The following is a 12233-nucleotide window of genomic DNA, read 5'->3' as shown; positions in this document are numbered from 1 at the left end:
TTTGGTTGTTTTCAGCTCCTGAGAATCTCCAGTTGGTATTTCTCCAGTGAGTCCAACTCAGAGCACACAAACAATTGTAATTCCTTTTAAATGTCTCCTTGAGAGAGTTGTTTGGGGGATGGGAGTCAGGGCTTGTGTGTCCTGCTTGGCCCAGCCCAGGCAGGGCTTTCCCAGCCACATTCCACACTCCATTGCCCAGCTGGAGCCGCTGCTGCCTCTGAGTTGTGCTGCCCCAGCCCCAGGGACGCTCTCCTTGTCTGCCCATTCCCCCACGGTCTCTGGGCAGGGATGGCCTCACTGGGGGCTGCTGACATCCTCAGCACCTTGGAGGCTGCTGCTGAATTTTCCTGCTCCAGAGGCTTGTTCAGCCTTCAGCTCTTCAGTGCAGGAATTCAGTGTCCCAGGGCTCATTAACATTCAGAACACCTTAACAAGCCAAGCCTCTGGGAATAATTTGATTTCAGTTTCTAAATCTTTTGTGGTTAGTTAGACAGATTTCAGTAGTACATACAAACTGAATACGTTCTATTTAAAAAGACAGTGAGAAAAGATTTTTAGGTCCTGTTTAGGTCTTTTTTTCCCCTGTTAATTCTTATATGTGCAATCTCCAATTGGCACTGAATCCAAGTACCTCCTCATGCAGTTTGAATAGATATGAAAATCAAGACCCTTCATGGCTGACAATCAATCAGACTCTGTCCCTACCCCCACCCCACCATTTCCCCCATCCAAGCCCTGGCACTCAGAGCAGCCTTGTGCAAATCTGAGCTCCCTCCAGCCCAGGCTGCACCTGCAGCTTTCAGCTCCTTGGCTCCAACTCCCACCTGCTTTCCTTGGAGAAGGAGCTGCCCGAGACACAGAGGGATGTTCATTTCTTGTCAGCCAACAAAGCCAAGGGAAGGCACAGCTCCATCAAATGCAAAAGTCATTCCTCTGCTGGATATTAAATCCACTTTCCACAGCAGACAGTCTCAGAGCAATGGAAAACACCTTCTGTGCCCAGCACAGATCCCAAGGTCCCCCCAAACCCTCCCTGCCCCGATTCTGCCCAGATTTGCTCTTTGCACACACGAGTCACAGGCTGAAGTCAGGAGCTCCCTCCATGGCCAGAGGGAGGAAAAGAGAGAAAGGGGATGAAGAGCTCTCCTGTGCAGAGCCAAGGTCCAAGTGCAGCCCCTGCAGTGGGAACCACAACTCATCAGGTTTGTGTCCTTTGGGCTCAGGGCCTGGTGACACTCAGAGGCACAGAAAGGTTTCTTGCCAGCAAACACAAGTGGAACATTTGAACAGTTTAATAACCATCACAGCTCTTCCCTCAGCTCTCTGGGATGTCCCAGCAGCATCTGACACGTCCACCATCCTGAAGGGATTTCCGTACAGGAACTGTTATAGACAGACAAAAGAAAAGGTAATTCTGTGATTGATATAAGCACAATTAAGATATTGACTAATGTGCTATTTATTTGAACTTCAGAAAGACTGGGCAACTCACTGAAGCTCAAAGCATGAAACCAGTCAGCTGAGAGGCACTTGAATCACCAGAAAGCATCTGGAGGAGGAAATCTGGGAGGAATGGGAAGAATATAGATCCAGCTGGTCTAGTGAAGACATGCCCTTAGACATGGCCATTTAACCAGGAGGGCTGGAAACACCTGATGGAAAACAGAGATTAAATATTAGACTGAATATTGGTGACACAAGTAGATGGGAAGATCAGTATTTCTTCTCCTTCTGCCCTCAGTACACTTCCAGGAAATCCCCCTTCCTGGTGGCAAAACTTTGCCATTTCTCAAAAGTACTCAAGTGACCCAGATAATAAAGAATGTTGGTGGCAAAGATAGAGGGGAAGATCAGTATTTCTTTCCCTGCCATCAGTAGAAGAATCCAGTAGATCCAGGAAATTCCTGTTATTGATGGGAAAATTTTGCAATTACTTAAAAGTACTCAGATAACCCAGATAATAAAGATTTGCTTGTATATTATGAAACTAACAGGTATTAACACCTGTGCCCCTTTCCAGGCAGACATCAGTTGTGTGCCCATGAACAGGCAGTGCCACTTGTGCCCTGAGGTGCCCAGCTGGGATTGGATCTCTCCGAGAGCACCTGAGGGAGAGCAGAGCACCTTGCAAGCTGCAGGTCCCTGACAGCCCCGCAGGGCTCCTGTCCCATCAACATCTGCTCTGCTCCAGCCTGGAACAGGGCCCAGCATGGTGCCGGGATCATCAGAGAGCTGAGGTGTGTGCTGGAATTCAATGCCCAACCTTGCTCATTCTGTGATTCTCTGGAACCAGCCATGGAGCAGCTGTGAGAGCCTGGGGACAATGGAATCAAGGGGCCATTGCTCCATTGCAAGGACTCTGGGAACTGAGGGAACAATTGTGACACTGTGGTGCCCCATGGAACCAAGGGTCCCTGGTGACACTGCAGGATCTTGTGTCACCAGGGCTCCATTGTGACACTGCAGCACCAAGGAATTCATTGTGGCACTCTGAGGCCTCATGGAGCCAAGAGGCCACTGTGACCCTGCAGGGCCTTGTGGAACCATGCAGAGCATTGTGACAGAGCAGGACCTGGTGTCATGATGGGGCCATGGTGACACTGCAGGGCCCCATGGAACCAAGGGGCCAGTGCTGCTCCTCAGGGACTCCTGGAATGAAGGAAACATGTTTGACACCGTGGTGGCCCTTGGGACCAAGAGGCCATTGTGACACTGTGGAACCAAGGAGAGCATTGCTGCACTGCCAGACCTCATGGAACCAAGGATCCACTGTGACACTGCAGGGCCTTGGGGGACCACGGTGCCATTGTGACACTGTGGGGCCCAAGGATCCAAGGGACTTTGTGACACCAAGGGGTCCCATGGAACCAAAGGGACATTGTGACACTGGGAGGCCTCATGGAATCATGGAGACCATTGGGACACTCTGGGGCCTCATGGAACCGTGGTGACACCAAGTTGTCTGGGAGTGTTGATCTGCTGGAGGGTAGGAGGGCTCTGCACAGGGCCCTGGACAGGCTGGATCCAGGGCCCAAATCCAACAAGGTGAGGTTTAACAAGTCCAAGTGCCGGGTCCTGCACTTTGGCCACAACAAGCCCTGCAGCACTACAGGCTGGGGACAGAGTGGCTGGAGAGCAGCCAGGCAGAAAGGGACCTGCAGGGACTGATGGACAGCAGGCTGGACATGAGCCAGCAGTGTGCCCAGGTGGCCAAGAAGGCCAATGGCTCCTGGCCTGGATCAGGAATGGTGTGGCCAGCAGGAGCAGGGCAATGATTCTTCCCCTGTGCTCAGCACTGGTTGGGCAGCACCTCGAGTGTTGTGTCCAGTTCTGGGCCCCTCAATTTAGGAAGGACATGGAGGGGCTGGAGCGTGTCCAGAGAAGGGCAGCAAGGCTGGGGAGGGGTCTGGAGGACAAGTACTTAAGGAGCAGCTGAGGGAGCTGGGGTTGTTTATCCTGGAGAAGAGGAGGCCCAGGGGAGACAAGGCAGTGTCAGGGCACAGGTTGGCCTTGATGATCTCCAAGGACTTTTCCAACCTTGCTGATTCTGGGATTCTCTGAAACCACCCTTGGAGCAGGTGCAGGAGGAGCCCTGGGCCTCCTCTTCAGCAGCTCCAGCAGCCCAGGTCCCTCAGCTTCTCCTGCCAGCCCCAAAGCCCATCCTGTCAGTCCTGCAGAGCCTCTGCAGCTCCTCCTCACTGCCCAAACAGGGGCCCCAGAGCCAGACACAGCAGCCCAGATGTGCCCCCCTGGCCTGGGCTGCCTCTGGCAAGGGAGCAGCAGGAGGCACTGCAGGAGCCTGCAGACAATTCCTGCAGCACTTGTAGGATGATCCTGCTGCCCAAGGGACGTTCCCATGGTGCCCAGTCAGGAACTGCAATGGGGAGTGGGGCCAGAGAGGAAAGGGCAAACAGGGATGGGCTGTTTGCAGGGCAGGGAACAGGGCTGGGCAACAGGAAGAAATTTGTAGCAGGGAGAGTAAAGAAAGCAAAGGTGAAGCCAAGGAAATGCTGAGGGCAGTTTGGGGGTGGCTGCCAGGCAGCCCTGGCTCTGAGCAACAGCGTCTGCAGTGGGACAGGAAACTCCCAGCTGATGGGAACAAACTTTCTGGCTGAGTGCAGAGGCCAGGACAAAGCTGAGTGCTTTCCCTGGTGTCCCCCAGCCCTTGCTGGCCCCAGGGGCTGATGGCATTTGTGCTCCCTCAGGTTCATGTCCCCACAGCAACAGCATGGGGGTGCTCCCCCTGCTGTGTGCAATGCAAACAGGGGCTGCTGAGCCAGTGCTGCCGTGTCTGTGCCTGCAAGGATGGGGCACCTGTGTGAGCTGGGGGAGAGGCCAGGGCTGCAGAGGGGGGATGTTGTTGGCAGCTCCATCAGGACGCTCTGGGACGCTGCCCTGGGCTGTGCAGCGCACTGGGGATGGATCAGCCCCTGCTCTGCTGCTCCTTCCCGTCTGCCCCAGGGCCCTTGCAGAGCCCCAGCCATGCTGTTTGCCCCCAGCCTGCCCACGGCCAGCCTGGGGCTGCTCACGGGGCTTTTCTGTGCTGAGCATTGGCCTGGCCGTGTTCTTGAGAGAGCCTGGGCAAGGAGCCTGGAGCCCCCAGGGCCTGGCCTGAGGCGTCAGCGCTGCCCCAGCAGTGCCCATGGCCTGTCCCTGCTGCAGCCCCGGCACTGCCACCCCCAGGGCTGTGCCCGGCCCCGAGAGCACTCAGGCCCTGCAGCAACACCAGGGCCACCAGGGCAGCGGGGCAGGGCCACGGCAGCAGCACTGGCAACACCAAGTGCTGCTGCTGCTGGGCACAGCTGCTGGGCCAGCCCTGATCTGCCCCAGCTCTGCACACAGACATTGCTGCTGCAGCTCCAGAGAAGGCAACAAAAGGGCATCTCTGCAGAAAACTCTGCTGGGAGATCCTTTAGTTCCTTTAAAGCCACCGAGAGTGCAGCCCCTCATTGACACAGTCTGTGGCCACAGGGAAGGTGGAGAGAAACAAAATGAGAAATGGCACAAACCATGACATTTCTTTGTGGACAATATGAAAAAAGTAAAACAAAGAAAAAAAACTCCAAAATGAAACCAACAGGAAGTAGAAGAATTAAAGATTAATTTTATTACAAGTGATTTGCAGAAATTGGCCAGCAGTTTAATGTTTCTGAAAGCATCCAGTCATCAGTCTCCACACTGCAGCCTTGAGCTCCTGGTTCCTCAGGCTGTAGATGAGGGGGTTCAGGGCTGGAGGCACCACCGAGTACAGAACTGACAGGGCCAGATCCAGGGATGGGGAGGACATGGAGGGGGGCTTCAGGTGAGCAAATATGCCAGTGCTGAGGAACAGGGAGACCACGGCCAGGTGAGGGAGGCAGGTGGAAAAGGCTTTGTGCCGTCCCTGCTCAGAGGGGATCCTCAGCACAGCCCTGAAGATCTGCACATAGGAGAAAACAATGAACACAAAACAACCAAATGCTAAACAGGAACTAACAGCAATGAGCCCCAGTTCTCTGAAGTTGGAGTGTGAGCAGGAGAGCTTGAGGATCTGTGGGATTTCACAGAAGAACTGGCCCAGGGCATTGCCATGGCACAGGGGCAGGGAAAATGTATTGGCTGTGTGCATGAGAGCATTGAGAAAGGCACTGGCCCAGGCAGCTGCTGCCATGTGGGCACAAGCTCTGCTGCCCAGGAGGGTCCCGTAGTGCAGGGGTTTGCAGATGGACACGTAGCGGTCGTAGCACATGATGGTCAGCAGGGAAAACTCTGATCCAAGGAAGAAGAAAATCAGAAAAAGCTGTGCAGCACATCCAGTGTAGGAGATGTTCCTGGTGTCCCAGAGGGAATTGTGCATGGCTTTGGGGACAGTGGTGCAGATGGAGCCCAGGTCGCTGAGGGCCAGGTTGAGCAGGAAGAAGAACATGGGCGTGTGCAGGTGGTGGCCGCAGGCTACGGCGCTGATGATGAGGCCGTTGCCCAGGAGGGCAGCCAGGGAGATGCCCAGCAAGAGGCAGAAGTGCAGGAGCTGCAGCTGCCGCGTGTCTGCCAATGCCAGCAGGAGGAAGTGCCTGATGGAGCTGCTGTTGGACATTTGCTGTGCCTTGGCATGGGGATCTGTAAGAAAAGGAATCACGGAATAGTTGGGTTTGGAGAGGACTTGAAATATCCCAGCACAGCCTGGGGGCACTTTCCCCCCACTGCCTGCCCAGGGCTCTGCTGCCTGGAGCTGTCCCTGCCAGCAGCTGCTTCCCTGTGCCCAGGGCTGGGCCCTGCCAGTGCTGCCAGAGCCCAGCCCAGCCCTGGGGGCTCAGCTCTGCCCTGCAGAGCCCTCCCAGCTCAGGCACTGCCCAGGGGCAGCTCTGGCTCTGCAGGCTCTGATGGCAACGTCAGAGCAACCCTGAGGAGGCTGGAAAAGTAAAAATGATGCTGCCTCTAAGGGGCCCTGTGCTGATTTCCTTAACTGCCTGGTTTATTGAGATCTGAATTTTATTTTTTTTTCTCAACCTTAACTGAGAGATTAATATCTCTGTGCAATTTCCCATCCAGGCAACCCAGAACAGTAGAATAGAAAAGCAGGATTATTACTTTCATGCAGCCCCTGTCTCACTTTGCTCCCTGTGTAATCTGCTTGGAAATGTTCTGCGGTTAAATGCCATGCTGGGAGCAGTCCTGAACAATGCAGCATCCTCACCACACAAGGAGAACACTTCCAAGCCTGACCAGCTCTCTCCTCCCACCCAGACCTTGTCCCCCAGTGCTGGGAGCAGCTGCCAGGGCTGGCTGAGAGCTGTCCCTGGCAGGCAGCAGAGTCCCTGCCCCAGCACAGCGCCCTGGGCTGCAGGACCCTGCTCTGCAGGACAGCCCTGGGCACCCCTGGCTGCTCTGCACAAAAGACAATCAGAGAATGTACTCACAGGCTCTGCAGGCATTGGGATGTTCCAGCTTTAGGAGATGGCTCCAGGAGCTGCAGCTGCATTGTCCTGCAGCCAGAGGTTCCTGTGCCAAGGGCTGGCAGTGATTGTGCCCCAGGCACTTCTCAGCCCCTTCCCAGCCCTGACTGATTGAAGCTCTCTGTGCCTCTGTGCTGTGCCCGGGCTGGCTGCAGGCAGTGCCCCAGCCCTGCTGGGCTGGCAGAAGAGCTGCTCATCAAGAGAAATGTGCTTTTGAAGCTCTGCTTGGTTACCAGGAGCTGCCTCTGTGCCAGGAGCCCAGCCCAGCTCAGCAGCACAGACACAGCACAAGGACTTTAATGAGCCTCTGGGGCTTTGTGCTCAGGCCCTGAACATCAGTCCCCGAGAGGGAGCTGAAGAAACCTCTCCAGAACTCCAAGGCAGAATCCAACTCCAAAGTTTCTTGGACTTTTAATGGGTCCCAGTGAGGGACACGACTGAGAAAGTGTCCCCAGGCCCCAGGCAGAGCAGAGAACTGCAGGCAGTGCTGACAGGTGGGGACACAAGAGAAGCCAAGTCTTGGTGCCCTGGGGCACAGCAGGGTCTGTGCCAGCAAGGGCTGGCAGGAGACACCTTGTCCTGAGGCCCTGGGGCCTCCTGGCACAGCCCCAGCCAGGCTGGGCACTGTCAGCCCCTTGTCCTGCCCTCAGCATCCCCCCCTAGCCCACATCCCAGTGGCCTCAAGGATCTGCTGGAAGGAGTCCCTGGGGAGCCTTGCTCAGCAATGGCCCTGGGGGCTCCTTCATGCTCCCTGCAGGGACTGCAGGTTTTTCAAAGGACTTTGGCTTTGGCTTTTGCCTTGGAGTCTCTGAGAGGTTTGTGCAATCATGGCCTCCAATTATCTGCTGTAATTAGTCCCTGGAGAGGCTTTGTCAGTAACAACACTCAGTGGGCTCATTAATGCTTCAGGGTACTTCAGTCATTTTAAGGTACTTGGTGTTTCCCTTTTGATACAGACTCTGAGCGAGGTTTGTGCAATCATGGCCCCAATTATCTGCTTTAACGAGTCCCTTGAGAGCTTTGTACTGACACTCAGTGGGGCTCATTAATACTTTGAGATACTCAAGGTTTTTAAAGTACTTTATGGATTTAAGAATACTTTTAGGTACTTTTAAGGATTTTCCCTCCCACACTGAGTCTCTGAGAGGTTTTTGTGCCATCTTGGCCTCCAATTCTCTCCTCCAAGGAGTCCATGAGGAGCCTGTGTTGAGTATCTTCCCACTTTCTGTTTTACAACAAAGATGGAACTGAAAGAATTTTGTAAGACATTCTAAAAGCATCCAAACAAACATGGGACAATTAATAATACAATAACAACAACTATGAAAATTAATAGTCCTGTTTTAGCTTGACATCATCTACCCTCTTAGTCCCTTGAATTGGAAAAGTTTATTGAACCAGTCTTTGTTTTCCACTTGAAGCTTCTTGAACCCTTCCTTCAGTACCTGAATGCTCTTGTGGATTGACTCGCTGTGGCTGGAGAGGTTCATGCAGCACATCCCTCAGAGTCTACACAGCCATGCCCATGTGCCCAGAGTAAAAACTCTGTCGCTGTTCTGCAAGGTGGCATGTCTGATGGTCTCTGTGTCTGAGAGCAGGGCACTCAGTGTGAGGGAGGGAGCATTGGTTTGCTTACTTAACAGGCACCCAGGATGGTCTAATTGTCCTAAAGCTTCAGCTGCAGCCACCCAAGGTAGTCCAAATTGGGAGTGCTGCCATCCAATACCTGGATTAAAGCTTTCAAAGCCACCTCTTTGATATCATCCAATACTTCTCTGGGGATACCTGCTGCTTGATCATCTGGTAGGCTGTGTTGTCCTTCTCCAGCTAGATGGTTGATTGTCAATTCTACCCTGGCCTCATTATTAGCATAGTCTGTTATTAATTGATTCAGTAAACACTTCCATCCCCCTTCCCACAGGGTGTATTGTGTAGGTGACAACAACATGGTCATAATGTATTTTAAATCATAGGGGATTAAGACATGTGCTGTAAACATGGCCCTCATTAGGCCATTAAAACAAGGTCAGTCCTTCCTAGGGTCTTTAGCTGCCCTACACAGATCCTTGATTTCCCTGTAACCCAATGGCTGACACCTGGGATTCTGCCCCCTTCTTTCATACAGGGGCAATGAGGAGTTTTGAGGCTATTTGCCAGTCTCCTTCCTTAACTGGTGGCATAGCCCAGGGTGGAGGTGGAATGATTTACAGTGGGGGCGTGACCCGCAGTTGTGGCGGTGGAGTCTGGAGGTTCGTTCAGGGCGGAAGAGAAGGTTGTGGTAGCAGGAAGTGGAGGAGCCAAGATGGAGGGAGGATGGTCGGGCTCCCAAGCCACATTCAGGTTCCTTCCATCTTGATTCTCCAGGACATGATGCTCCAAGACCGCGTGGCCATTGCCATCTTGGAGCATGGTGAAAAGTCTGAGAAAGGCAGGTTTGAGGGGAGGTCCTGAGTTAGGAGTGACCAACAGATTGAGTTTTCAACACGCTGCTTGCTGGTGAAGGGTCTCAAGGATGGGGAGCATGCAGGGTGCAAGGGGGTCCCTTTGGTCGAAAGTTTGTACAATTTACCTCCCACTGAGTTCCAAAATCGGTATGGATTTCGTCAGCAGAGGCATCTGGAAAATTTTTAATGATCCACCTCATGATTGATTTTAATTCGTTCTTTGAAAATATTTTGCCATGATCAGTAAGAATTAACTTAAAGCATCCATGGATGCTCCTTTCTACTTTGGACATCCGGCTGCCCATTTTTTTTTCTCCCGTCTTAGGGGTCAGCCACCAGAACACCCCAAATCAATTATGGTGTGACAGTGGTCACAAGGGTTCTTGAATTGGGGATGAGACGAGAACATTGACTCCATGTTCAGAAGGCTTGATTTATTATTTTATTATATATATATATTACATTATAACTATACTAAAAAGAAAAAGGAAAGGTTTCCAGAAGCTAGCTAGGCTAAGAATAGAATAGAAAGAATGATGACAAAGGTAGCTGGCTCCGACAGAGAGCGAGAGCCAGCTCTGCTGTGAGTGGTCACCGGATCCAAACATCTACAGGAGACCAATCACAGACCCACCTGTTGCATTCCACAGCAGCAGATAATTATTGTTTAGCTCTTGTTGCTGAAACTTCTCAGATTCAGCAGGAAAAATCCTAATAAAGGATTTTTCATAAAAAGAATATCTGTGTTTTTTATTTAGTAAAATTAAAAAGAAAAGTGTTTGTAATTTTCTCTGCTGAGCCCATACAGAGGAAAGAACAAACACTTGATAGGTTATCTTTTGCCAATCAACTTCTGTCAGGTGCTCCTGTGGAATGAACAGGGAATTTCTTCACCTGTAGAACATAAAATTCTATCATATCACTAAAACAATCTTACAATATAAGAAAAATGCAAGAACAATGTAAAGAAAGTCCAAGTCCGAACAGCTGAGTTTAAGGAAAAGTCCATGGACTGAAGATGTTCCTCTTTGCCATCTCTGAAAGTCCCTTTTGATCCTGAAACAGTCTTGCTGCAGAAAAATCCATCAATAGTTATCAAAAGTCCATTGACAGTCATCAAACAATTTCAAACAATTTTGAGAAAATTTCTGGAACCTCTTTGGTTCCCTGACTTCAGGGCGAGGCAAATATGAAAAGGAGCGGGTTCAATGGAGTTGCCCAAAAAGAACTCTCATAACAGGGTGAAAAACAATAAACATGGAGAAGTCAAGCACAGTATGAGGGACAGGATCCAAAGACCCGAGACAAAGGGGAAGCAACAGCATATACACTTGGGGCTAGAAAACTCTAGAACAATGATCATATAGAAGAAACAAGTAACCAATAGGGGAGTAGAATTTGGACAAGTTAGCATAGCAACACTAAAGGCTTATTGGGGAACTACCAAGATCACCCTAAGTTAGACAAAGGATTCTCAGGGCTTGAAAGTCATGCTCAAATCTTTTGAGGTAAAATCTGGCTGACCCTGAGTTACAGCTGGGCTAACTCCCAGACTGCTGCTTTGCTCTGGTCCCTTGGGACCATGTGGCCCAACAGAGCCACAATGATGTCCTTGGTTCCACGAGGCTCCACAGTGTCACAATGGTCCCTTGGATCCATGGTGCTCTGCAGTGCTACAATGGCCCCTTCATTTCACAAGGCTCCCAAATGTCACATTGGTCTCCATAGGAAGGAAACCATGGAGCCCCCATGTTTCAGGAGCTGATGAACAGCAACCACCAGAGGCCAGGGCAAGCCTGACCTGTCTGTCCTGGCTGGTTTGCTTGGAGCAACCCTTGGATATTCAAAACTATGAATGTAGAATCCTAATTTCAGACATTTATGCCTGGAGAAGGATGATTTTTTTCCATACAAAGAAAAGCACAGAGCCCTCTCCAGTGTTTTGCCAGGTGAGTTCTGGCACTCAGGAGTCAAAGACCAGCCAGACCTGTTTGTCCTGGCAGCTTTTGTCTGACAGCAATCCTTGGATGCACAGAAATTTGGAGGTGGAATCCTAATTTAGGCCATGGATGCCTGGAAAAAATGGACAATTCTTTTCCATAAAAAGAAAAGCCCAGAGCCCCAGTGTTTCAGGGGCAGATGGGAGTGGCCTTCCACATTCCAAGGTCAGCCAGACCTGTCAGGTGACCCCTGAGAGGCCAAGGCAGCCACACCTATTTCATGTTCCCTTGGTTCCACAGGGCCCTGAAGTGTCACAATGGCTCCTTGCTTCCATGAGGCCCTGCAGTGCCACAATGGTTCTCTTGCTTCCATGATACCCTCAGGTGTCATAATGGCCCTTTGGTTACACAAGTCCTTAAGGATCTTAATGGTCTCCATGGTTCCACAAGGCCCCACAGTGTCATAATTGTCTATAGATTCCATGAAGCCTCGCTGTGTCCAATGGCCCCTTGGTTCCATTGGGGCCCAGTAGTGCAACAATGATTCCCTTGGTTCCACAAGTTCCCATAGTGTCACATTGGCCCCTTCCTTCCATGAGGCCCTGCAGGGTCACAATGGTCTCCATGATTCCATGGGGCTTTGCAATGTCACAATGGTCTCCATGGATCCACGGTGCCCTGCAGGATCACAACGGCCCTTTGGCTCCACGAGGCCCTGAAATGCAGCAATGGCCTCTTGGTTCCACAACGCCCTACTGCCGGGTCAGGCCTTGGTTTGTGGTGGGACAGAGCCCCGCCCCCAGCCCTGGCCTGGCAGAGCTGTCAATCACACAGCAGGGGGTGATGTTAACCCAGCTCTGATTGGCTGAGCTGTCAATCAATCAGTCAATCAATCAATCACACACTGGCAGCTGGTG

The 12233-nt window shown here is 51.8% G+C and overlaps 1 protein-coding gene across 1 annotated transcript; it reads right to left on the bottom strand.

Moving 5' to 3' along the window:
* Positions 1–5140: 5140 nt before the first annotated feature.
* On the bottom strand, positions 5141–6088 carry LOC115915938 (olfactory receptor 14A16-like). Its single transcript, XM_030969643.1, has one exon. It carries the CDS (start codon positions 6071–6073, stop codon positions 5141–5143), a length of 933 nt encoding a protein of 310 aa, XP_030825503.1. The 5' UTR covers positions 6074–6088.
* Between the last annotated feature and the right edge of the window lie 6145 nt (positions 6089–12233).

Source organism: Camarhynchus parvulus, unplaced genomic scaffold (genome assembly GCF_901933205.1).
Source record: "Camarhynchus parvulus unplaced genomic scaffold, STF_HiC, whole genome shotgun sequence".
NCBI lineage: Eukaryota > Metazoa > Chordata > Aves > Passeriformes > Thraupidae > Camarhynchus > Camarhynchus parvulus.
Note: the sequence above shows the minus strand (reverse complement) of the source record. Positions and strands in the feature narration are given on the sequence as shown.

Excerpts from the sequence above, each read along its gene's own strand:
- LOC115915938 (XM_030969643.1), bottom strand. The coding sequence starts at position 6,073 with ATGTCCAACAGCAGCTCCATCAGGCACTTCCTCCTGCTGGCATTGGCA.